Source organism: Halichoerus grypus, chromosome 7, assembly GCF_964656455.1.
Source record: "Halichoerus grypus chromosome 7, mHalGry1.hap1.1, whole genome shotgun sequence".
NCBI lineage: Eukaryota > Metazoa > Chordata > Mammalia > Carnivora > Phocidae > Halichoerus > Halichoerus grypus.
Window position 1 is genome coordinate 115031603 of NC_135718.1, and position 25589 is coordinate 115057191.

Consider the following 25589-nt stretch of genomic DNA (forward strand, 5'->3'; position numbering starts at 1 on the left):
GTTTAAAATATCTTCCCTAAAAAAGGGATTTTATGTGACTAAATTAGGGATTAATGCATCTTACCTTCCACAGAAGGTGCCTGATCCTGAGCTGAATACAGCATGTCCTTGAAAGCCTATTAAAAAAAAAAAAAAAATGCATGAAATCATGAGTAATCTTTACACTAAAAGCATTTGACCCTAAGCAATTACTTCTTTTTCAATATCCAAACTACATGATTCCCTATATTGAGAATTTAGTAAAATACTTCAATTAACTTTAATAAGCTGAAACCCAAATACTATACTTTCGTTATCAATCCACCTTTGTCCAATCTTTAAGAAAATGGCTAATATGTACACTTTAAAAATTAAAGGGCATTTGGAAAAGAATGAAAAATCTCCTGAGAGATCATAAACTCTCTTGACTAAAAGAAAATAGTGACAGAAACTGAGAACAGTGGTCCTAGAGAAATACATGGAACACTGCTTAAGAAAATATGAAACACTGGATACAAATATTTTTTAATTGTAGTAACATAAAAGTAACAAAATGCACCATCTTAACCATTTTCACATTAACAATTCAGTAGTGTCAAGTACATTCACACTGCTGTGTAGACAATCTCCAGAATTCTTTTTATCTTGGATACAAATACTCTTCAATGAAGGCCTGGAAAGTCCTCCATTAAGAGTTCAGGACTATAAACATATTTACAGATTTATTGGTTTTTTCCAAACCAGTGAATTAACTACCAATAATATTTAGGTAATTTGGATGGCTGCAGTTTGGTCTCCCAATAAGTGGTTTGGGGGCAGTAATGAAAAAAGCATTTCAACATACCTATCAATAGGTAGAATCAATCAAATGGATAAGTTTCCAGTGCTGAAGAGCTGGTCATAAACAGGTGGCTATATCCAGTCCTTTATTAGCTTCAAAGCTTCAAATACCATCTAACAATTGGTGATTCCCAAAGTGGCCTCCGGCCTCCCTCAACAACTAACATTTGGAGTCAGATAATTCTTTATTTGGGGGTAGCTAGGGGGGCTGTTTTGTGCATAATAGGATTTTTAGTATCATCCCTGGCATCAAGAGACCCACTAGCCTCATCTAGATACCAATAGCAACACCTCCACCAAAACCGTTGTGACAACCAAAAATGTCTCCAGACACTGCCAAATGTCCCGTGAGGGACAAAATCAATACACTACCCCCACACCCAGAACCACCGCCTTAGAATCACTCAAGTATAAACCCAAAAAAGAGGAAATAAACCTCCAGGGTAACCCGTTCTATATTCAAGTCTAGTAAATTATATTCTTCCCAAGTGAATTTACCATTTGCTTTAGACCAGTGACCAACCTGTTAGTTCTATAACTAACCAAGCCTGACAACATATGTAAAAAAGACTCCCAATGAAACAAGGAAAATTAAAATTAATGCATTTTTGTTCATTTTAACCCATGTGTTTTTTTAAAAATCTTTGTATGAAAATTATGGATATTTAAAAATTTTAACAGCACACATGCTTAAATCCATAACATTCAGTAAGATTCACTATTTATATAGAGGCGCCTGGGTGGCTCAGTCGTTAAGCGTCTGCCTTCAGCTCAGGTCATGATCCCAGTGTCCTGGGATCGAGCACCGCATCGGGCTCCCTGCTCAGTGCAAAGCCTGCTTCTCCCTCTCCCACTCCCCCTGCTTGTGTTCCTTCTCTTGCTTTGTCTCTCTCTGTCAAATAAATAAATAAAAAATCTTAAAAAAAAAAAAAGATTCACTATTTATATAAAATTTGAGACACTACAATAATGCAATTGTGGTATAATAAAAAATATTTGCTCTTTGTTTCAGGTTCCTGACACAAATTTCTGAAAACCTTTAGAATCTACTCTCTTTTATATACCAATGAGACCGCTCATGGAGTGGGGGGGCCAAATGGCTTCAGGATGGAGGTTGGTCCCCAGAAAAACCGACCACCTGATTGTGATTAGAGGGTTAAAACTTTCAGCCCCACCCCCAGATCTCTGAGGAAGAGAAAATGGCTGGGGACTGAGTCAATCACCAATGGCCAAAGATTTGTAGTCACCCAGGCAGAAGTATGGGTATCCTGGGTACCCTATTTATAGCTGGCATCTCAAGTGAGGGCAGTCTTGTGGGACTAAGCCCTTACCCATGGGGTCTGTGCTAACTCTGGATAGTTAGTGTCAGAATTAAACTGAATTATTAGACACCCAGTTGGTGTCAGGGAAATGGTTATTGGTGTCAGAAAAAAGAACTGGTCAGAAGTGGTGTCAGAAAACACGCAAACAGAAATCATTTTTACAAAACCTTCATTATTGGGTCACAACTTTTCTAAGATTACATTTGAAGCTCAGCCTCATGTTTACTGACCATTAATTCTTAAACTTATTTATGTACAAAAGTCCTACGTGAATATGACAAAGGTATGGAACTTCTTTTAAGAACAAAGTATATACATTCACTATTTTCTTTACAATTTCACATGTCTCAAGGACCACTAACTTCTAGTCTAAAAAAGGAAGTCAGTCCAGAAGATTTTATCAAACATGAGAAAGTCTTTATGTCAGTTTGGATTGCAATTTCATATTAAAGTCCTACACAAGTATAGAGTGGTGGTTATGTTACAGTCATCCATTAGGTATTTTAAGAGAGTAAATGAATAGATTGCTTAGAGCAAAGTATATCTCTAGATAGAAAAATATAAGAAGGAACACATAAACCCAGCCAGAGAATATTTACAGAAATAAATCTATTATGGAAACAGGTAATATCAGAGACTCAAATATCTGAATAAATTTTTCTACTTCTGGAGTATAATAGGCATGTGTGCCAAAATTAAATGATGCTATCGAGAACCAAACAAAGCATTAATGACTAGCAGAGTAGCTTCTACATAGTAGAAACTCAATAAACAGTTCTTGAATTCAAAAGCCTTTCTTCCTTGGAGAAAATTACTTTAAAAACGAACAAAGCACACTGAAAAAGCATACTAAGCAGTACCTTGGTGACATATAATGAAAATAAATTAAATTTGCAAAAGGGAAGCTTACCAAATTAAGTTTTAAAAGACGATTAAAATTTTATAAAGAGAAAAATGGTGATAGCCTTCATTTTGATTGTAAAACTGAATCATAATTTCATTTCAATCAAGACAGTTCTCAGTAAAATCAGGGACAATTCTGCTTCTTACTACTTCAGTTTTCCTCTGAATAAAAGAAACCTCTAAGTTTTTTATTGTAGTAAGTGTCTCAAGAACTCCATAAACAGGATATCATTCTATTCTTGTGACACGAGAATAGCCCCCAATTAGGAACTAAGAAGGGGGAAAAAGCCTACAGAGTAATGTCTACATTAGTACCTATATACTATTGTCTATAATATGAAAGCACTTGCCTGGGTTAGGAACAGTACATCCAAATACACAAAACAACACATTCAAAGAGTTTCCTCACCTTATGCTGTTTTCCTTTAAGGATACACATTACTTTATGTAAAACTCTGAATTTGGGGGCACCTGGGTGGCCTCAGTCCATTAAGCATCTGACACTGATTTTGGATCAGGTCATGATCTCAGGGTTGTGAGAGCCAGCCTGGTGTTGGGCTCTGCACTGGGCATGGAGCCTGCTTAGGATTCTCTCTCCCTCTCCCCCTCCCTGCCTTAAAAACAAACAAACAAACAAACAAAAAAAACCTCTGAATTTGTACAATAAAATCAATATACATTCATGTACATTATAATAGATTAGTTTTTTTTAAAGATTTATTTATTTACTTTGAGAGAGAGCATGGGTGGGGGGGAAATCCTAAGCAGGCTCCCCTTAGAGTGCAGAGCCCGATGCAGGGCTCAATCTCATGACCTTGAGATCATGACCTGAGCTGATATCAAGAGTCAGACACTTACCTGACGAAGCCACCCACATACCCCATAACAGACTTCTTGGATTTTCAAAGGATTCAAAGCAATCTTTTCTATCAACATTTCTACTATAATCTGAGTATTAAATTGTTTTTGTTATGTTATTGAAATATATATACACTAAGACAAAACTCCTTTAGTGCTTATAACAACTCATATAATAGTAAAATCTTCCAAATTAAATCCAAACACAGTCACAAAACCAATACTTTTCAACCAACAACATTAACAGGACAGGAAAAAAGATGTTTGCTGAAACAAAATCTCAACTGGCAACATGAATACAATGCTGTCATTATATCGGTTCTTCTGAATTTGGAATGCCTATATGACTATCAGATGTGATATAATTCTCCTAGTACCTCTCCCTACTATAAGGTAGCATAGTACAGTGGGTAGGAGTTATGGAGTCAGACAATGTGTATGAAAACCAACTCTACCACTTAATAGCTATGTAAGCTTGGGAAAATTAACTTCTCTGTATAACAATGCCCTCATCTGTACAACAGAAGTGATCGCACAGGTCTACCTCACAGGTCTATTATGAGAATTAAAAACTCTTAAAACACAAATCCTTATATTAATTATAATTCATGATTACACATGAAGAGTACTTAGAACATAAAAGAAACTCAAAGAATGTTAGCTAATCCAGTGTGAACTACCACAAAACTTACATCATACAGTGGGTTGTGGCATCATTTGGCAATCTACTATTTGGACATGAATACATCATTTATGCATTAGATATACCTCAGTCCTTATTAACTCTTCATAAAGTACTACAATACTACCTGGAGCCAACATGACCAAACAAGCATAAATAGTTACTGCAATCTCCTGGCATTTACTAGTTTATAAGACAGGTCATCTAGATGATCTAGAATATGCTATGATATTTTCAGAAAAATCACTGTCATGAACATACTATATTTTTAATTCTCATAGGAAACCTACAGACTCATAAGAAAATACATGCAAATCCCAGTTTGCATATGCTTTAAATAATAAGGTCTCCTAATTATATTATTTAAACTTTCTACAATATATATAATATCTATTCTATGAAATAGGGTATGGCTCAAACCTAACATATATGTTTAATAATACTACCATTACAAATTTCTTATGTTGTTAATTTTTAGTAACACATAGTAGATCATCATTAATCTCCTTTCCAAAGCACAGGCCATTTCACAGGCCTTTTCACAAACTGAGATCAGAAGTTAGAAAAATTCCTACTTCCATGTGGTATATATACACAATGGAATATTACTCACCCATCAAAAAGAATGAAATCTTGCCATTCACAGCAACATGATAGAGCTAGAGTGTATTATGCTAAGCGAAAAAAGTCAGAGAATGACAAATACCATAGGATTGCACTCATATGTGAAATTTGAGAAACAAAATAGATGAACATATGGGAGAGGGGAAAAAAAAAAGAAAAAACAGGGAAACAAAACACTAGAGACTTAAAGATAAAGAACAAACTGAGGGGTGATGGATGGAGGTAGGTGGCGGATGGGCTAGATGAGTAATGGGTATTAAGGAGGGCACTTGATATGATGAGCACTGGGTATTGTATGTAAGTGATGAATCACTGGATTCCACTCCTAAAACCAACATTGCACTGTATGTTAACTAGAATTTAAATAAAATTTTGAAAAAAAACCTTCTATTTCCTATCAGTTCACCATTAGCCTCATATAAATCACACGATAACTATTAACACCTCCATCAGTAAAATATCTAACCCATGTTGCTCTCATTACCTTCAATATTCATTCAAAGTCAGCACACTGGAATCTAATTATTGATTAATAAGCAATGAAACAAACAGGCATTTAAAGAGGAAGGGAAAGGGATATTTGTCATAAACCTTTAAAACAGTCATAATCTCTATTAACAGTGTTTAATAATTAGATAAAGTTTACATCACAGACTTTTTTTAATCTGAAACTTTTATTTTTTTTTAAGATTTAATTTATTTATTTGACAGAGAAAGACACAGCGAGATAGGGAACACAAGCTGCGGGGAGTGGGGAGAGGGAGAAGCAGGCTTCCCGCCGAGCAGGGAGCCCGATGCAGGGCTCAATCCCAGGACCCTGAGATCATGACCTGAGCCAAAGGCAGACGCTTAACGACTGAGCCACCCAGGCGCCCCAAATCTGAAACTTCTCTAAATGGAACTCCTCAATAACAAAATTTCAATATATTTTTCAAAATATGTACATCATGAGCTTAACTACAGCACCCCAGAAACATTCTCCAATTATTTCTTCTTCAGTTTCTACTTCTTCTTTTTGCATTCCCTTTTTAATTTTTTCACCAGAAATACTGGGTAGTCTGTGAATAAGGTACAAGTCAATTACACGTGACCTGGTTTTTGTCTCATCATCTAGAAATCAGTCATGTCTTCATGATACTGAAGTGTTAAGGGCAGTTCTGTAAATCAAATTATAAACCTCAAAAGAGGGCAGCTAGCATTCTCATGTGTCCTATACAAAGAATCACCATCTAATTAATGCTCATTTCTTTCCCCATATAGAAATAAACTAACCTAGCTCTATTTTTGATGACAGAAATAATCTGTAAAGTCAATAAAAACTCTTACACAAATTCTTATAATCTAATATATTAAAGTTCAAAATTAATGTACTCTTGTACATACTTAATCCAAAACCTATAGTATATTAGGATTATGCATGAGCCAATTGATGAGTCAACAATACAAATCATCATCAGCATATCAGCAAAAGGCAATTCAATAAGCAAAAGTTGCTACAACATAAATTATAATTGAAATTATTAAATGTATAAAACATATATAATAGGAAGAACTAATTTGGAACATGTCATGTTATATTCACATTTATAAATTATTGCACTAATATATTCTGACATTCACTGACATGGCTTTTACTACTTCTATGTGGATATCTCCCAAAACTATATCCTCAGCCACATGTCTGCTAACACAAACTCAGAATGTCCAAAATTCATTTCTTCCCAAAGCCTGCTCTCCTCATGTTCTGTATTTCTTTTAATGCTATTGCCAGTACCCAAATCACACAGATTCACAATCTCAGTTATCACTCATTCAACAAATATTCACTGGGTATCTGCTATGTGCCAGGCACTGCGCTAAAAACCTGGACTACATCATGAGGAAAATAAAAATCCCTGTCCTAGCAGAGTTACATTCTTACATTCTCCTTTCTACCCATGAGTTTAGTGATCTGGTTCAGTCAATGCCACTATCACAACCTCATTTACATTCATTCTCTCCTAACCTTTTACCTACAAATACTATTTCAGTGAACTCTTCACTGGTTTACCAACCTATAGGTTTTCAACTCTCTAAAATATCTTACAGACTGCTGCCATATCAATCTTCCCAAAGCAGTCTGATTCTCCTGCTTAAAAACTTATAATGATTTCCCAATGGCCACAAAATAAAGCTCATAATCCTCTGCTGGTCTCTAAGGTACCCAGAATGGTCCAAACTGTCTTTTAGGCTTATCTTCCAAACTGAAGAAAATCACTTTCGCTTTCACTTTCACCTGACCTTCAAGCCAAAATGAATTATTTATTATTATAATTACTCATTTTAGGGACCTCAATATTTCTTCCATCTTTGCCTTTGTTTACAACTATTGCCTGTATTAGAATCCCCCACACTACCCACATCTTTAAAATCTAATTTCCAAATCTTAACCATTCTTCAAGTTCTACATCAAATTTAACCTCTTTTATGCTTTGTCCTGATTTCTCCAGCTAGAAATCATCACTCCCTCCTCTGAAATCCTGTAGTACTCTATTTGAAATCATTTATAGCACTTAATATTTCTACCTTATGTTTTAGTTATCTGTGTCACTTGTTCCCCATATGAATGTAAAGCCAGGGTTTTAGCCACCTTGCTTGTACTTGTATAAAAGAGGCACACCATAGATATTTCTAGATTATTAATACCATCATTAAGGAAGTTACCAAGCTTTATTCATTCAATGAACATCATTGGATGTCTACTCTGTACACTATGCCAGGCTCTAATGAAATGATGATAACTCAAACAAGGAAAAGTCACATAAATACGTAAATTAGAATACAATATGTTAAATACTTTAAAAAAAATAAAGCATACTGAAAGTCTAAGGCAGTAGCAATGGAAAAAAAAAAAGTAGGTGAAATATGGGGAAGAGGGGGATACCAAGAAGCAAAAACCAAGAAACAAAAAAGAAAGATTAGACAAACAACTAAACATGAACTAAGGGAACTAAAGATCTCCAAGATTTTGAGCCCAGGTAAAAAGAAGGATGATTCCGGATACTATTAACTGACCTGAAAAAAAACAAAAAAGAAGAAACTTGAGCAAAAAAAAAAAGATAGGCATTTGGATGACAAACCATTTTGGGTATCTACAGGATATCTGAGATAGTTAGTGGACACATGAAAATAGAGATCTACCATTTAAAAGATAGGTCAGAGCTAGTGTTTAAGAGTTGGAAATCATCTGGGGCGCCTGGGTGGCTCAGATAGTTAAGCATCTGCCTTCGGCTCAGGTCATGATCCCAGGGTCCTGGGATCGAGTCCCACATCGGGCTCCCGGCTCAGCGGGGAGCCTGCTTCTCCCTCTGACCCTCTCCCCTCTCATGCTGTTTCTCTCTCGCTTGCTCTCTAAAAAATAAAATAAATAAAATCTTAAAAAAAAAAAAAAGAGTTGGAAATCATCTATATAGAGATGATTTGAAATTGCCTAAGCTCTAGGTAAACGCAATTTCTCAGAAAGTAAGAAGTGGGCCCAAGACATAAACTTTTGGAATACAAAGCAGCAGAGAAGACAATGAGGAAAAAAAATCAGATATATATACACAGGCCACAAAAATTAAAGGAGCATTTCAGGAAGGAAGAGATACTAATCAATGGTATTGTAATAGTGCTGTATGGTAACACATCATAGATGCTCATGTGGTGAGCACAGCATAATGTGTAGAGTTGTGGAATCACTATGTTATATACCTAAAACTAATTTAACACTGAAAAAAGAAAGAAGAGCTTTAAAAACTATCAAAATCTGCTTAGAGAAGAGGTACCTGCACCCTCATGTTCAGTGCAGCATTTATTAACAATATCCAAGACATGGAAACAACCTAAGTGTTAACAGATGAAGGGATAAAGAATATGTGGTATATACATATACAATGGAATATTATTCAGCTATGAGGAAGAAGGAAATCCTGCCATTTGCAACAATTTGGATAAATGTTGAGGGCATTAATCTAAGTGAAATAAGTCAGAGAAAAACAAATACTGTATGATACCACTTATATGTGGAATCTAAAAAAGCAAGCTCAGAGAAACAGAATAGAGGGGTGGTCACCACGTCTGTGTGTTGGGATGAGGGTTGGGGGGGGAATATTCATTAAAGGGTACAAACTGCCAGTTATAAGATTAACAAGTTCTGAGGATCTAATGTACAGCATGGTGATTATACCTAATAATGCTGTATTATATACTTGGAAGTTGTGAAGAGAGCAGATCTTAAATGTTCTCACCACAAAAAAGAAATGGTAATTACGTGATGGGACGGAAGTGTTAGCTGATGCTATGGTAGTAATCATTTTACAATAAATCAATGTATTAAATCAATATGTTGTACACCTTGCATTCATATAGTGTTATATGTCAATTACATCTCAATAAAGCTGGAAAAGTAATTTAAAAAGAAAACCGAAAACATCTGAGTTAAGTAAAACAATAATCAAGGGTTCATTATACTAATAATTCTTCTGTTTCTTGAGCTGGATGGTGAATATAGATGTCTATTCTGTCTATCTAATTAGAATGCTGTCTACATATCTCCCTATCTAATCGAATGCTACAACTGAATTATAAAGAAAAATAGCTAACATTAGAATGCCTACACTCTGACTCTCTACTTTAGAACCTATAACTTAAACTATCCATATGTAAGATTTTAAAAATGTAACCTTAAATTAAAGGAAAGAAAAATAAAAAGCTGCTTAGAGATCAAAAAGAAAGAGACTAAGTGGAGGTTATTAGATCTGAGGATCAGGAGCTTACCTGTAACCATCAATAAATGGTTTCAGAAGAATGATCAGGCTTAGATTAGATTGGGCTAAGTATACATGAGAGCTCAGGAAATGATGGCCACAAATACTGATCAATAATAAAAGCAATCATAGTTATTACATTTATTGAATGTCTACTATCAGATATCATTTTGAGTATTTTTGAACACACTGCTTTAACTCTTTAATGTATTAACTCTTAAAACACAGAGCTTTAACTCTTTAATGTAAACATGCTTCTCATTTTACCACTGAAGATCTGAGACTCGGGTTACTAAGGTATCTTGTCCAAGTATTGCAAATTCTATAATCCATGCTTGAGAAAAAGACATAGCCTATGATTTCAAATGAAACCTTATTTTCTAAGATTTACCTCTATTTTTGACAACTCAATTTTCTGATATTCTTCCTTTTATTTCCAAAACTTTTCTTAACCATTAGATTTTTATATCAGGTGTAACAAGCAGCCTCTGAGAGGACTCCCAAAGATTCCTGCTTCCTGGTAATAATGCTCTTGTGCAACCCCTCCCAAATAAAATAGAGCTGACCTGTATAACCAATAGATTATTGCATAAATGACAGAGTACTGCTTCCAAGGCTACGTCATAAAAGACACTGATTTTCATTTTGTTCTCTCTTGGATCACCTAATCTGGGAGAAGCCAGTCATAAAAAAAATCAGAAGCAGCCCTATAGAGAGTTCTGAGTGGTAAAGAACTGAGGGCCTCCTGGGGAAAAAAAAAAACACACACACACACACACAAATTTGCATACCATCTGAGTGAGCTATCCTAGAATTGGATCCTCCAGTCCCAGTCAAGTCTTGAGATGACTGCAGCCCCAGCTGACATCTTAACTGCAACTGCACACAATACCCTGAGCCAGAACACCCAGTCAAGCTGCTTCCAAATCTTGACACACAGAAACAGCATGAGATAAATGTTTATTATTGTTTTAAGCTACTAAGTTTGGCGGTAACTCGTTGTATAGCAATAGATAATTAATACGTAAGGTAGATTTGAAAAATATCATTATGTCACAAAATGTACATGTTATTAGATAATAACCAACATCTACTGCTCCTCTTGATCAAAGTAGCTAAGATTCTTATTCCTATAAGTATACAAAATTATGGAAAGGAAAATTATGACAATTTGAAGTGATATATTTAGCAATAATAAACAAAATTGCATTCCCATGTCAAAGCCACCAACATTGTAATTTAACTTAAACTGAATGCCCTTGGGAAGTCATGCAGCCACACTTCTAAGCTGGAGCAGGTCTGACAGAACAAATCAGCATCTTCCTTGTCTAAGGATACTATTCTGATGATAAAATAAAGCTGATAACAAATACTCTCTTCTAACTAATTAAATCTATATGGCTCATTCTTACATTTATTGTGATAACAGCGTAAATTCTGAGGGCAGAGAGCAATCTCACGTTAATTTTTATAGCACAGTACAAATTTAAAACGTATTGGTAAACTTCACAGACTTTGTAACACAAAACCTAAACCTAAATGTCCAAAATCAGCACATCAGTTAATTTTTTAAAGTTTCAGCTATTGTTACTTTTACTGAATTCTTTTATAGCAGTTCCAGTTTCATGAAATATCAAAACGCAAAGTCCTTTCTTATTTTTCCCAATTTTCATTATCTTTTGTTTCTACACAAAATTCAAACCATTTTTATTTACTAGTCACAAGATAAGCTCTTAATGCTTTTGGCTTCCAGCTCTTTTTAACATATAAGTTTTATACAGGTTGGTAAAACATGTTGGATTTTGCCGAAAAATAACAATTATCACAACACAAAATTCTCACTTTTGCTCTTAAGTAACAGTTTACCAGTTTATCTGAACAAAAACAAAAAGGAATCCAAAAGCTCTGCAATGGTGTTTTCTATATGTCTATACAAACGGTTTCTTCTTTCTTTTTTTTTTTGAAAGAAATCTCTACACCCAACATGGGGCTCGAACTTACAACCCTGAGATCGAGAGTTGCATGTTCTTCCAACTGAGTCAGCCAGTGGCTCCAAAAATGGTTTCTGATCGATGGGTGTTAGACCACATCACAGCTCCAATTTCAGTATCACAAAACCTTAATAAACTAGATATTCTCTGTAGGCTAAATAACGTTTTCTACAAAAATACTACTTGTCAAAATGCATGAAGATATTTGTACTTAATAAAATACTACCATATCTCATTGAATCTAAGACATCATCAACTGTCAAGGGACACCATTATTTTATGAATCATTAAGAAAGAAAAACATTACCAATTAAACTATGACATCTACGAGACAAATCCCTATTTCAAAGGTATTGGAATGTGGAAGAGGGGAGTGTGCATCTTAGAATCCATGAAATACAGTAATTCATTTTGTCAGAAGGTAGTTTCTCAAGGAACGGATTCTAAAAGTCCAGCTACCATCATTTCCTTTCCAAGAAATTTCATGACATTGAAAGAGAGTCTTATTGGATTAAGCACTAACACCCTAAAATAAAATGTCTGTTAAATAAATGAATAAAAGTTACTCCAGTGGCTTATTTTTAATAATGACAGAAATTAACAGCCATACTTTACTGAAGAGTATTTTCACCCCTTGCTGGCACTTTCATATATTATTACATCTAATTCTCACAATAAGCCTGAAAAGTAAATAGTATCCCCATTTTACACACAGCAAAACTGAGGTTCAGAGAAATAACTTTGTGAACATCTCACAGTCAGTAAATGAGGGAAATGCAATTAAAGCCAAAAATTTAGATAAAATTAAAGCTACTTTCTCTACTGCCTTCATATATGAACAGATCTCATATATCCTCAAAGAACCTTTTAAAGCTTTATCCTACTTGTTCCTAAAGGTTCTATCTTATTTTCCTCACTGTTAGTAGCCACATTTCTGAAATGAAAATTACACACATGTTGTATCATTGACTTTAACTTCTTAAAACCTGGAAGTCAAAGACAATTGCAAAAGACAATTTATGTTCAGAATCCACCAATAAGCTCCTTTTGTCATATCCAAGGCCTATCCTTTATTCTCATTCTCACTGACCTGTCTACACAGCATATCACTGCTAGTAATCCATTTATCTTTACAACTCCTGACTCTTGTGACAATATATTTTCCAAGACTTCCTCTATTTGCATCTCTACTTTTCTGCCTTACACACTTTCCCTTAGTGAATTCTTTAATTACTATCTCAATTATGATAATCTGTTGATACAATTTTTCAAATTCTAGCTCCTTCTCTACATATAAACATTTCACACACGAAATCAACATATTTAAGATCTAATTTCATGAGTTTACCATCCCCAAAAGCAGCTCTTCTCTACCAGTTGCCCTAGGTTTAAACCTTTATAGTGAATTCTTCCCTCCTTCACTACCTATAAAATGCATAAACACTGAAGCACCTACGTAACAAATCACTGTGCTAAGCACTAGAAAGTGATGCATTCAAAAATGTTTAATAGGGGACGCCTGGGTGACTCAGTCGGTTAAGTGTCCAACTCTTGATTTCAGCTCGGGTCATGATCTCAGGGTTGTGAGCTCAAGCCTCGCATTGAGCTGTGGAGTCTGCTTGGGATTCTCATCCTCTCACTCTGCCCCTCCTCCCTCCCTCTCTTTAAAAAAAAAAGGTTTGGGGCACCTGGGTGGCTCAGGTCATTAAGCGTCTGCCTTCGGCTCAGGTCATGATCCCAAGGTCCTGGGATCGAACCCCACATTGGGCTCCCTGCTCTGTGGGAAGCCTGCTTCTCCCTCTCCCACTCCCCCTGCTTGTGTTCCCTCTCTTGCTGTGTCTCTGTCAAATAAATAAAATCTTTTAAAAAAATAAAAAATAAAAAAAGTTAATAGTATTACTTTATCTTTTACCAATGATATTTTTATTTAATTTCAAATATTAATGATAATAAAATGATCCAACTACAATATTGTGTATGTTTGCATATTACATCATTTGGAAGGAAGATGTTAACTTTAATAGGATATTCTGTTTTAACAGGGCAGATTCCCAAAATATGCATTAAATTATTATTAAGAATTACTGATACACTTAAAATTTTTAAATCATTGTAATTAAAGTTGTAAATAAACAATGGTTTATTAAGTGTTCCCTACATAAAACCCACCATGTTATATAATACTGTCTTTAAAATGAAAGAAAGGTCAAGGGAGAATTTTAAAATATTGTATTTGATAATTTCTTTTCCTAAAACATTTTTTTCTCTAATATTGTATGTTTATCAATCAATTCTAATAAGACTTCACAACAAAAGTGTGGAAGAAAAAAGGAAAAAGTTATCAACTTTCTTCCCAGGTTTTCATCTATCTCAAAAATCAAAGAAACTTTCAAAAATGTATAAATTAATATTTTTATTTCATCAATAACTGTCAACACGTAGTAACATAAATTTTATGTTCTGTGAAATACCAGACTTTTTTTAAAAGGTAAAATTCTTGGGGCACCTGGGTGGCTCAGTCATTAAGCGTCTGCCTTCGGCTCAGGTCATGATCCCAGGGTCCTGGGATGGAGCCCCACATCGGGCTCCCTGCTCCGTGGGAGGCCTGCTTCTCCCTCTCCCACTCACCCTGCTTGTGTTCCCTCTCTCGCTGTGTCTCTCTGTCAAATAAATAAATAAAATCTTTAAAAAAAAAAGGTAAAATTCTTTCAGCTTCCATTTGTCCAATAATTGAATGAATAGTATCTAAGTTGTTTTCTTCCTAGTTAGAGTTTGACTGACTCCCTTCCCCAAGTTGTCTCAAGAATAAATAAATCAACTAGCACCCTGCTCAACTGTTGGTTTCAAACCACTAGGGATAGATATGTAATAATGGCTAATACATATACAACACTTACTACACATAGTATTATTACTTACCGTACATATATACTGTCCTAAGTGCTTTCCAATTATTAATTCATTTCATTTCACATGATCCTCTAAACTAGACATTATTGTACCCAATTTAAGGATGAGAAAATTTTAACACAGGAAGGCTAAATGACCTGCCCAGGCTCACAGGGTTATTATAATTGCAAATTCAGTGGTCTCTAAATCAATGTGATTTCTAATTTTTCCATCTATCAAGAACGGAACTTTTCAAAGTCCATGATACGAAGCAAACAAATTCTAGAGAAAACATTTTGTAGCCCTCTCTAGCAAATATCTAATGTCAGTATAATTTGAGATAGTTATATTTCAATACTCATATTTCAAATAAGTATATTTGACTCAAAAAGAAAGGTTTATCGTAATATGATGAACTCTGTGATAAGAAGTGGTGCCTTACCTGATTATCAATACCTTTGTTACCTGCTATTATGAAAACATTTGAAAAACAAAGGAAGGACTGTATCTCAATTTCATTATCACCAACTGCATTTGAGTTTATTACATAAAAGGACTAAATCTGCAATCACTGACTAAACAATATAAGAAAACTCTAAATTGATACCAAAGTAATTCATTTCTAGAGCTCTAGCCACACTCTGTGGGGACAAACATGAACTTTTCTTATTCCCCATTCACTCTTCAACCAGGCTCTTATGAATCTTTCTCAACCCTTAATGACAACCCAGGTAGATCCCATGGCCTTTGGTCACTTTCTGTTATTTAAAAAAAAAAAAAAAAAAAGTTGCTAAATATGGCAGACACTGCCAGATGCTGGCATATACACTCTACCTGACATACACACAGTAAGCATTAAGTAAATTTTATATATTATTACTATCAAATTTAATCAAATCTAAGATGTCACTAACAGTAGCATACACCATTATTTTTTGTGATTCTAAAAATGAAAAACATGCCTGCCAATTAGTCTATGACACAGCATTAACTATAAGATGTATTCTGGTTTCAATATTAAAATATGGGAAAAATACACACTAAAATTGATTAAATAAGCTATTGATTCAAGCCCTCAATATTTTTGGCCATACTGTCTGGTCTTCCTGTCTTTGGTCTTGTTCTCTCCAATGCATCCTCCAAGATCTAAATTATACATCTCACTTTGTACTGATCCCTCCCTACTAACTTCTTCCTTAAAATCCTTGATGGATTTTAAATCCTTCCCCAGAAAGGGTAAATGACCTGCCCAGGCTCACAGGGTTATTATAATTTCAAATTCAGTGGTCTCTAAATCAATGTAATTGATTTAGATCAATGTTTAAATTGAGCAATGTACTCATCCCTTCACCCCTTGATCCCTCCTAGTCCCCCCTTCCAACCTTACCTCATCAGTTCTCCAGCCTATCTACTAAACCAGAGTTCATTAATATGCTTAGATATTTTCACCTATTTATGCCTTTGTTCAATATTACTCTATCTGCCTAGATTGCCCCCAGTGCCCTTTCTCCTCTTCACCATGTGATCAAACCCTACTCAATCTCTGGTACCCAGTTCAAATGCCACCCCTGTGAAAATTTCCAAGATAAATACTTTTGATCTCCAGAGCAAAATCAATTGGCATTCTTCAGTGACACAATCACAGTATACTATGATGAGGAAACCACCCAAGTTATGAGCTCCTCGAAGACAGGCACTTATCTTTACATCTCTAGCCTCTTGCATGATCCTGACAGCGTAACACCATGTTAAAAATCCAGGCTCTGAAACAAGACACACCTGTGTTTGAATTCCAGCTTTTACCACTCACTAGCTATGTGACCTTGGGCAACTTACGCAATCTAAGATTCAGTGTCTTCTTAAAATAAGGATAACAAAACCTGCCTTAGAGGATAAGGATTAAATGTAAAATGCCTGGCACATCAGAAACACTCAATAAACATTAGCTGGTAGTATTATCGTTTTCCCTTTATCATTAAAAAAAAACGGAAGCAGTCATTCAGGAATACTTCATGAATTGATTTAATATATATTCTGATCCTCTCTACGTCCTGATTTGGCTTGGTAACATGTCAAAAGAAGTCTTAGGGGGAGGGAGAGTTACTCTTAATGTACAGGTAACAGATGTAACCTGAGTTAACATTCAAACACAGATATATTACAGAGGAATGGCCAAATGATTTTTTAACTTTCCTGAGCCTTGCTCATTCCTATCTAACCCTTCAAGCTTTACCATAATTCCTCAGTCCTGTCTTCTCAACTAAGATAGGTTTCTACCTAGACAGGGCAATGACCAATTTTCTGTAGTTGAGTAAACAGTAGTATTTTAAAGGTGTGAGTCTCTTCATTTACTCAGTCTTTTAACTGACACACACAAGAATTATTTTAGGTTGATAATGTGATCTAACGGATTAGATTCAGTAAGTGTATTAATGCAGAGTATCTGAATAATCATTAGAACATTTAAATTCATACTGACTCTTACAAAGAAAATTCATTCTTAAAATTTAAAAGCAACAACAACAGCAGCACACATTTACACAGCAGTGACAAGCCTCAGCAAGGTACAGCAGTGAGCAGGAAGCCAATATCCTTATTCCAGCCTCTCCTATCAGCTAGTTTTAAGACTCTGACCACATAATCTTGGCTTCTCTACCCTCTATTTATTCATCTATAAAACAGAGGGGTTGAAAAGTCTTTCTCAAATCTAAAACCAATTCTAGTATTAGAAATTAAATTTTCATTAGAAAATTGAAAATAATTAAAAACAAACAACTCACTCAAGCTATTTGGTCATACTTAAGAATACACATGTGAATTTCACCCCAATTTAAAAAAAAATACAGGGCGCCTAGGTGGCTCAGTTGGTTAAGAGAGGTTAAGTGACTTGCCTGAGGTCTCTCAGCTAGTAAATCGTGGAGGTGGAATATGAACTAGGCAGTCTGGTTTCAGAGTTTGTCCTCTGTATGCATATGAACCTACTAGCATATAAGGCAAAATAATAAGCAATAAAATGAAACAGGATTAATTGTGTTAACTCAGCCACTAACCACATCATGTAACCTTGAATCACTTAACCTCTCTAAACCTCATTTCCCATTAAAGTAAAAAAGGAATTGGGCTAAATAACCTCTGAGATTCCTTACAGGTCTAATTAACATTCCATGATCTATCATCTAGAAGCCAAACGCCACAATTTGGCATAGCAACAGCTATGCCCATTTTTATCTTCCTCTTTTTACTCTTATCACCAGTATCTTATCTCTTTCCTATGAAAGAGCTATTAGAGAGGAGTTGGTCCTCTATTTACCAACTCAACTGCCTATCTAATAATAGTTACATAGATAATCTTGAAGAAAATATAAATTAACTCTGACCTCCAGACCACACTCCACTACCTCCAAACCATGCAGACTGAGACTTGGGACTAAAAACAGACCAGCCAATACTTCAGCAGGCGCTCAACAGATCAGACCACATGTAACTGTATGTATGTATAAATGAATGAATTTATTGGTTTATTTTTCATAAAGCAATATGATGTAGGAATTAAGAGAAGCCACAATTAGCAGTATCAACATATCAATTACTCAATGGCCCTAACACTCAACTTCCCCAATCTATAAACAGAGCTAACAACCTATCTAAATGGCCTGCTCTAAAGAGAAAATGTTTTTAAAGTACTTACCACAATGCCTAACACTGTAAGCACTCAGAAAATCACAGTTGTTGTTACTGCCCCTGCTACCACCACTGTTGTTATTTACAATTCTGTATAAAAGCAAGAGCTCCAGGGGCGCCTGGGTGGCTCAGTCCTTAAGCGTCTGCCTTCGGCTCAGGTCATGATCCCAGGGGCCTGGGATCCAGCTCCGCATCGGGCTCCCTGCTCAACGGGAAGCCTGCTTCTCCCTCTCCCACTCACCCTGCTTTGTGTTCCCTCTCTCGCTGTGTCTCTCTCTGTCAAATAAATAAAATCTTAAAAAAAAAAAAAAAGCAAGAGCTCCAAATTATGACAGATTCTATTTCAAATTAGCCATGAACAAATTGATTAATCTCTCTAAAATGAAAATAATAAATCATCTATCTTGTGAAGATTAAAGGAGATTAACCTATGGAAAACAGCTGACACTGGGTTCCTAACTGCTCAATAAGTGTTTATTCCATTCTCCTTAATGACAAGCTGACCACATATCTACTAATTCGATTCAAAGAAAAGAGAATGGAATTGGGAATCCCAAGGAAGCCAACTTCACTTTTCCCGAATGAACATTCTTTGTAGTAGGGGAGATACCAGAGAATTCTCACCCAAGAGATTCCTTTATCCCTCTTTGTGCTTCCTAAAACTAGAGAACTTTTTCTCAGGCTATCTCTGAACTTTCTGAAAGGAGTCCTATGCTCCATGGCAACAACTCTCAGAAACCCTTTCAGGGAGGGGCGCCTGGCTGGCTCAGTCAGAAGATGCAATTCTTGGGCGCCTGGGTGGCTCAGTTGGTTAAGCGACTGCCTTCGGCTCAGGTCATGATCCTGGAGTCCCTGGATCGAGTCCCGCATCGGGCTCCCTGCTCTGCAGGGAGTCTGCTTCTCCCTCTGACCCTCCCCCCTCTCATGTGCTCTCTCTCATTCTCTCTCTCTCAAATAAATAAATAAAATCTTAAAAAAAAAAAAAGAGAAGATGCAATTCTTGATCTTGGAGTCGTGAGATCGAGCCCCACATTAGGTGTAGAGATTACTTAAATAAACTTAAAAAAATAGAAAGCCTTTCAGGGAGCCCAAAAGATCCAAACTCTCTTTTTTAATAATAATACAAAACTTCATTTGCTTTTTCACTCTTGTTCTTTGACAAGTAAACAGCATCTAGTAGGTATGCTTGTATACTCCTATGTTTTAAGCATTTCTCAGTTTTAATTTCTAATACAGCATATATCAGTAGACACTGGAATCCTCAATAACTGTCAAGAGTTTCAAGTGGTCCCAAGACAAAAAGTTTAAGAACCACTGCTCTAAGATACAGAAAAAGCCTCAAAAGCGCATGGATTACTCTGAATTACAACTTTACCAATTTACCCTAAATAAGTCACACAATAATCTAAAAACTTCCCACTTTCCTGAATAATTACATTTCAGCCCTTCAATCTTCAAAAAAATCACTTGTTTACTAATTCTTTATGAATAGTCAGTAACAGAACTAGGTCTAAGGACTTATAGCTCCTCATTCCTAGTCTACAGTCTTTCTAAATACTGCAGGTCATCCTCAACAAATAAGAGAAGACTATGTCTACTTAATCAACATGTTGTCCTCAAGAGACTATGGACTCCAAGAAAAAACTGAGGGTTTTAAAGGGGAAGGGGGTGAGGGGATGGATTGGCCCGGTGATGGGTATTAAGGAGGGCACGTATTGCATGGAGCACTGGGTATTATATGCAAACAATGAATCATGGAACACTTCTTCAAAAACTAATGATGTACTGTATGGTGACTAACATAACATAATAAAAAAAAAAACCACAACGTCCTCTTGTTACAGAGAATATACAGGTTAAGTTATGCTTACATCAGGTTAATTATACTTTCCTGTGACCTCTAATAAACAACTTTTTAAGAATTTTCTGATTAGTCCCTATAGATAAACCACACCTGTATGGTGATGGGAAGAAAGAGGTAACTAAATCTGTTCCTAGAAACAAATTAGATTTAGGAGCACCTGGGTAGCTCAGTCGGCTAAGCGTACGACTCTTGATTTCAACTCAGGTCATGATCTCAGGGTTGTGAGATCGAGTCCAACCCAGTGTTGAACTCCATGCTCAGCAGGGAGTCAGTTTGAGATTCTCTCCCTCTGCCCCTCCCCCCCAAAAATAAATTATTTTTAAAAAATAATTTTAAAAATTCAAAGGTGTATAACGTAAAAAGTTTAAAAAGCTAAGGAGAAAGTCTTCCACATCATTTACAAAGGGATCCAAATTTATAACAGTGTTTCATGTCCTTAATCTGCAATCTTCCCTTTCCACACCATTTTTAATTCTGAAAACACTGCATTGACTGAAATATTAAAACAAAAACAAAACAAAAAAACAAAAAATACTATTTTTTTTCTATTTTTAAGATAATGAAAGAGCTAGAATTTCCGCACAAATCGATCAGCCTACAGCAAATAATAGAATCCCTACAAATACTTGTTGGAATGAATAAATAATTTAAGGCATTTATTCATGAGCTTTGGCTTCTTTCAGCATTTATTAGGTAACAGGAATATGTGAAAAAGCAAATGACAACCCTAGTGAATTCCAACACTCTCTCAATCCCAAAGGCCAGTTCAATACCAGGCAACACCACAAACCAGCTTAGGTTAAGCTACACAACTTGAGCGAAGTCTTCCAAACCTTTTTTTTATATCATATCCCTATCAAATACAAAAACAAAAGTTTACTATGTACTTCTAGTATATGTATATTTATTGATAAATAATATCCTCTACAACTGTGTACATTATAAAACAGAATTTTTTATTTTTTTTAAGATTTTATTTATTTTGAGAAAGAGAGAGAGTGCACGAGCAGAGGCAGAGGCAGAGGGAGAGAGAGAATCTCAAGCAGACTCCACGCTCGGTGCAGAGCCCAGCGTGGGGCTCAATCCCAGGGCCCTGAGATCATGACCTGAGCCAAAATCAAGAGCCAGATGCTTAACCAACTGAGCCACCCAGGCACCCCTAAAACAGAATTTTTAAATAGGTTCTAAAAGTTGAGACAATGACAAAATAAACAATTTTTATCTTTCACTTATAAATAGTACAAAAATACTTTTAATCTAAGAAATTATCATCAATAACAATGCTTTCAGAAAACAACATAACTGAAATTCAAGCTTCATTATTTTTAAAACCTGAGTTTAACATTTTGTGATACAGTATTTCAAAGGTCTAGTTCAAACTTCAGGAATTAGTTGATTGTGAAACTTAATTATAATGGTTATAAACTGAAAAACAGACCTAACAAAGGCAAGATACTCTTAATGCTTAATATATGCTTAGGGTGAAGTTCATTGTGGATGACAGTGGATGTAAAATCTTATTTCAAAGAATTATCTTAATTATTTTGAATTTTTTTTGGCAAACTTCTTGTCCAATCCATTAAAGAGTCATTGTTGGGGCGCCTGGGTGGCTCAGTCGGTTAGGTGTCTGCCTTCCGCTCAGGTCATGATCTCAGGATCCTGGGCTCGATCCCCACGTTGGGCTCCCTGCTCAATGGGAAGCCTGCTTCTCCCTCTCCCTCTGCTGCTCCCCCTGCTTGTGCTCTCTCTGTCTCTCAAATAAATAAGTAAAATCTTTAAATAAATAAATATAAAGTATCATTGTTTTTATCTGTAATTTGGCTGACCAAAAACTAGAACTAGAATTGTCAGCTCTGCCATTTTTTTTGTTCACATGTGCTTGCTTTAGTGTATTATTGTTGAGGTTTCTTTACAGGAGTCTTTTTTAAGTCTAAGTCACACTCATTTTATAAGAGTAACTTTAGTCAAAACTAGATAATATCCATAAATTCTACATACCTATAAACTAGATGAAGTGATATCTGCTGAAAGTGAACAAGTAAGAAAACTATTTGCAATCCTTCTCTTTTTCTCACAATACCTCCTAACAAGGTCATCAAATTGATCCATTTATTAAATATCAGTAAAATTTTATTTCTTCCTTGTCTTATGCATAAAAATGAATATAACTAACAGTTCTAATATTATCTTCTTTTATTCCATGGGAGTTTGGGGTACTCTCCTTTGGGGACTATGATACAAATATAAAACCCCTAGCCAGCACAACTCAATCAGTCTCTCAAATGCTTTCCAGATTAGGACTGGATTTGAAGCCAGGACTAATTTTCCATGGTCACCACGGGTCAAATAAGATTCTTATGTTCTTCTGATCTGGGCCTTCACCCAAAAGCTGATCCAAAACCAACCTTCAGGGATAGATGGACAAGTATAATCTTTCCAGATACTCACCCTAACCATACTTCATTATACAAATATAATAAAGAATAGTAATGGGTTCCTCTTTTATACAACATTCATTTACTCATTTAAGAAACACTGGTAAATGCCAGGCATCTTATTTACAAGTGTTATCTTAAATATGCTATACTGTACTTTCATTTGCAGAAATGCCTGAAAGAAAAAGTGGTTTGTGCCCCATCGGGTGGCCAAACTGGAAATTTCAAACAAGTTCTAGCAAGACAAGTTAACCCTAACGAATCAACATAATACCTTTGGGAAATTGAAGCCTGCAACACAAGTGTTCTCATGGGATAGTTCTATAAATGAAAATCACAATAATGTCATGGCAATGTTTCCTTACATTTGAAAAAAAGGGATGTACAGTTTATACAGAATCTCTCCTTTTCCAAATCCTACAACAAAAAATTAATCCAGGATTATCACTTTTTATGTATTTAAGTTAAATAAAAGTTTCATTGGGTCAGCTTTCCATTCACAGATTAAAATCTCTTCAAAATTTTTCTGAAAGAACCTTAATATAAAAAGATGCTATTAATAATAGTCCTAGAAAACAGAGAGGGAGACAAACCACAAGAGACTCTTAACTATAGGGAACAAACTGAGGGTTGCTGGAGGGGAGGTGGGTAGGAGATGGGATAACTGGGTGATGGGCATTAAGGAGGGCACCTGAAGTAATGAGCACTGGGTGTTGTATGCAACTGATGAATCACTGAATTCTACTTCTGAAATTAATACTACAGTATATGTTAACTAAATTAAATTGAAATTAAAAAATTTTAAGTAATAATAAGCCCTAAATTTAAGTTCTGTCTTCTTCATATATCAAACATAATTAAACCATAAAAACATACAGAAATTTAAAGCTAGATGGGTCCTTAGAAAATATAGCCCTGTGAGTTTAGAAACCATCAAGTCCAATTCTCTCACTTTACAAATGAAAAACCTAAACCCAGAAAGAGGAAGTAATTTCATCACGGCCACACAGCTAGGGTGGCATGACTCCCAATGCTTATACTTCTATGCTCAAGAGACGAGCTATCTATAAATGATCCCGGACAAATAATTTAACCTCTCTGGACCTTTGTTTCCCTGTCTGAAAAAAACAAGAAGGTAGACAGTGTTTAAATTCCCTTGAAAATCCTGAAATTTAGATACCTCATTATTTTAGTATCTTACAAAACTACAGTATACACTGAAAAAAACCATTCCTAATTCCTGAGAAACCAAAGCAGCACAGGACCCTAGGGATGAAAACACAAGTCAGCAGCCTAAGGCACCAAATATATTTGCTTGTTTTGCTAATATTCTGTAAAATATTAACACAGTCATACTAGTCTATGTGGTTGAAACTGGTCTGTTAATTTTGATTAATCAATTACAGAGCTCTAAAATTGCAATTACTGATTCTAAATTTTTTTTAAAGTGTTCTCATAAAGATTTATTGATGTTCTATTTTCTATGCCAAGATTTATACTCAAATAGATTACTGGGAACAGGGATGGTCTCTGCTCATTTGTGTTTATTCTCTGTAAAAACTATTCACAAATGGATCAAATAGATTTTCTTCATATGGTTTCTTATTGTTGCTCTCTTTTATGCTTTATTATTCTGCCTATGAAGATTGAGTTTATGAACTCCACAATTTATTTTTTAATTAGAAACTCTAGTAGGGTATTGATGAGTCACTAATATTAATAATTTTTAACATTCCAAAAACCAAAAACCATTAAAAATTAAACCAAAAGGGGTGCTTGGGTGGCTCAGTCATTAGGCATCTGCCTTCGGCTCAGGTCATAATCCCAGGGTCCTGGGATCAAGCCCCGCATTGGGCTCCCTGCTCAGTAGGAAGCCTGCTTCTCCCTCTGCCACTCCCCCTGCTTGTGTTCCCTCTTTTGCTGTGTCTCCCTCTGTTAAATAAATAAATAAAATCTTTAAAAAAAAAAAAATTAAACCAAAAACCTATGAACCACGATGGAACTTGAAAAGCTCTGGCCCTATAGTCTTATCTTATAGAAAAGGAAAGAGCCCTGAAAAGGCAAAAAGATTGTCCCCGGGGTCTCATGGCTAATATATACAAGAACTAGCATTTATTGTGTGAACACATATACACAATTATACAAATAATTATAGACGTAAAACAAAATTTTCAGTTTCTATCTAATGCTCTGCTTATTTCAAATAAAATTTAATGTAGTGAAATGACATAAAAACCAAAGAAGCTGAACAGTTCATAGTAGTTCACAGCACTAGAAAGCACCCTAGGCTACACATCATGGGTAACACCCCAAAATTTCACCACCAGTGCTTGAAAAACAAACTCAAGTGTCTGTTCCACTAACAGTGTTTCAGGGCATGATCTTCATACATGAGAAACTACATGTTACTGCATTATAGGAAGGTTCTTTTCTCTAGCAACAGCAAATCTCTTTTAGGATGTCATTTTTCCCCAAAGTTTTTAAGTTGCCAAAATGCCTGGACTCTGAAAACTCCTATCAATGCCTCTTTAAGTATTTTTAAAGGAATAGCATCAGCTCTTGAGAAACAATATACAACAAATAAATAAGACAAATAAATGTCTTTCATGGCTCCAATTCACAAAGAAAAGACCCCCCCCCCTTTTTTTTTAAAGATTTATTTATTTATTTGACACAGAGAGACATAGCGAGAGAGGGAACACAAGCAGGGGGAGTGGGAGAAGAAGCAGGCTTC

The 25589-nt window shown here is 35.4% G+C and overlaps 1 protein-coding gene across 1 annotated transcript in view; it reads right to left on the reverse strand.

The window, feature by feature from the left end:
- XPR1 (xenotropic and polytropic retrovirus receptor 1) overlaps positions 1-25589 on the reverse strand; it is a 232609-nt gene that overhangs the window by 204540 nt on the left and 2480 nt on the right. The window contains exon 2 of the mRNA XM_078078100.1: positions 65-116. Within this exon, the coding sequence (XP_077934226.1) occupies positions 65-116 (52 nt within the window). The remainder of the gene's footprint in view (positions 1-64; positions 117-25589) is intronic.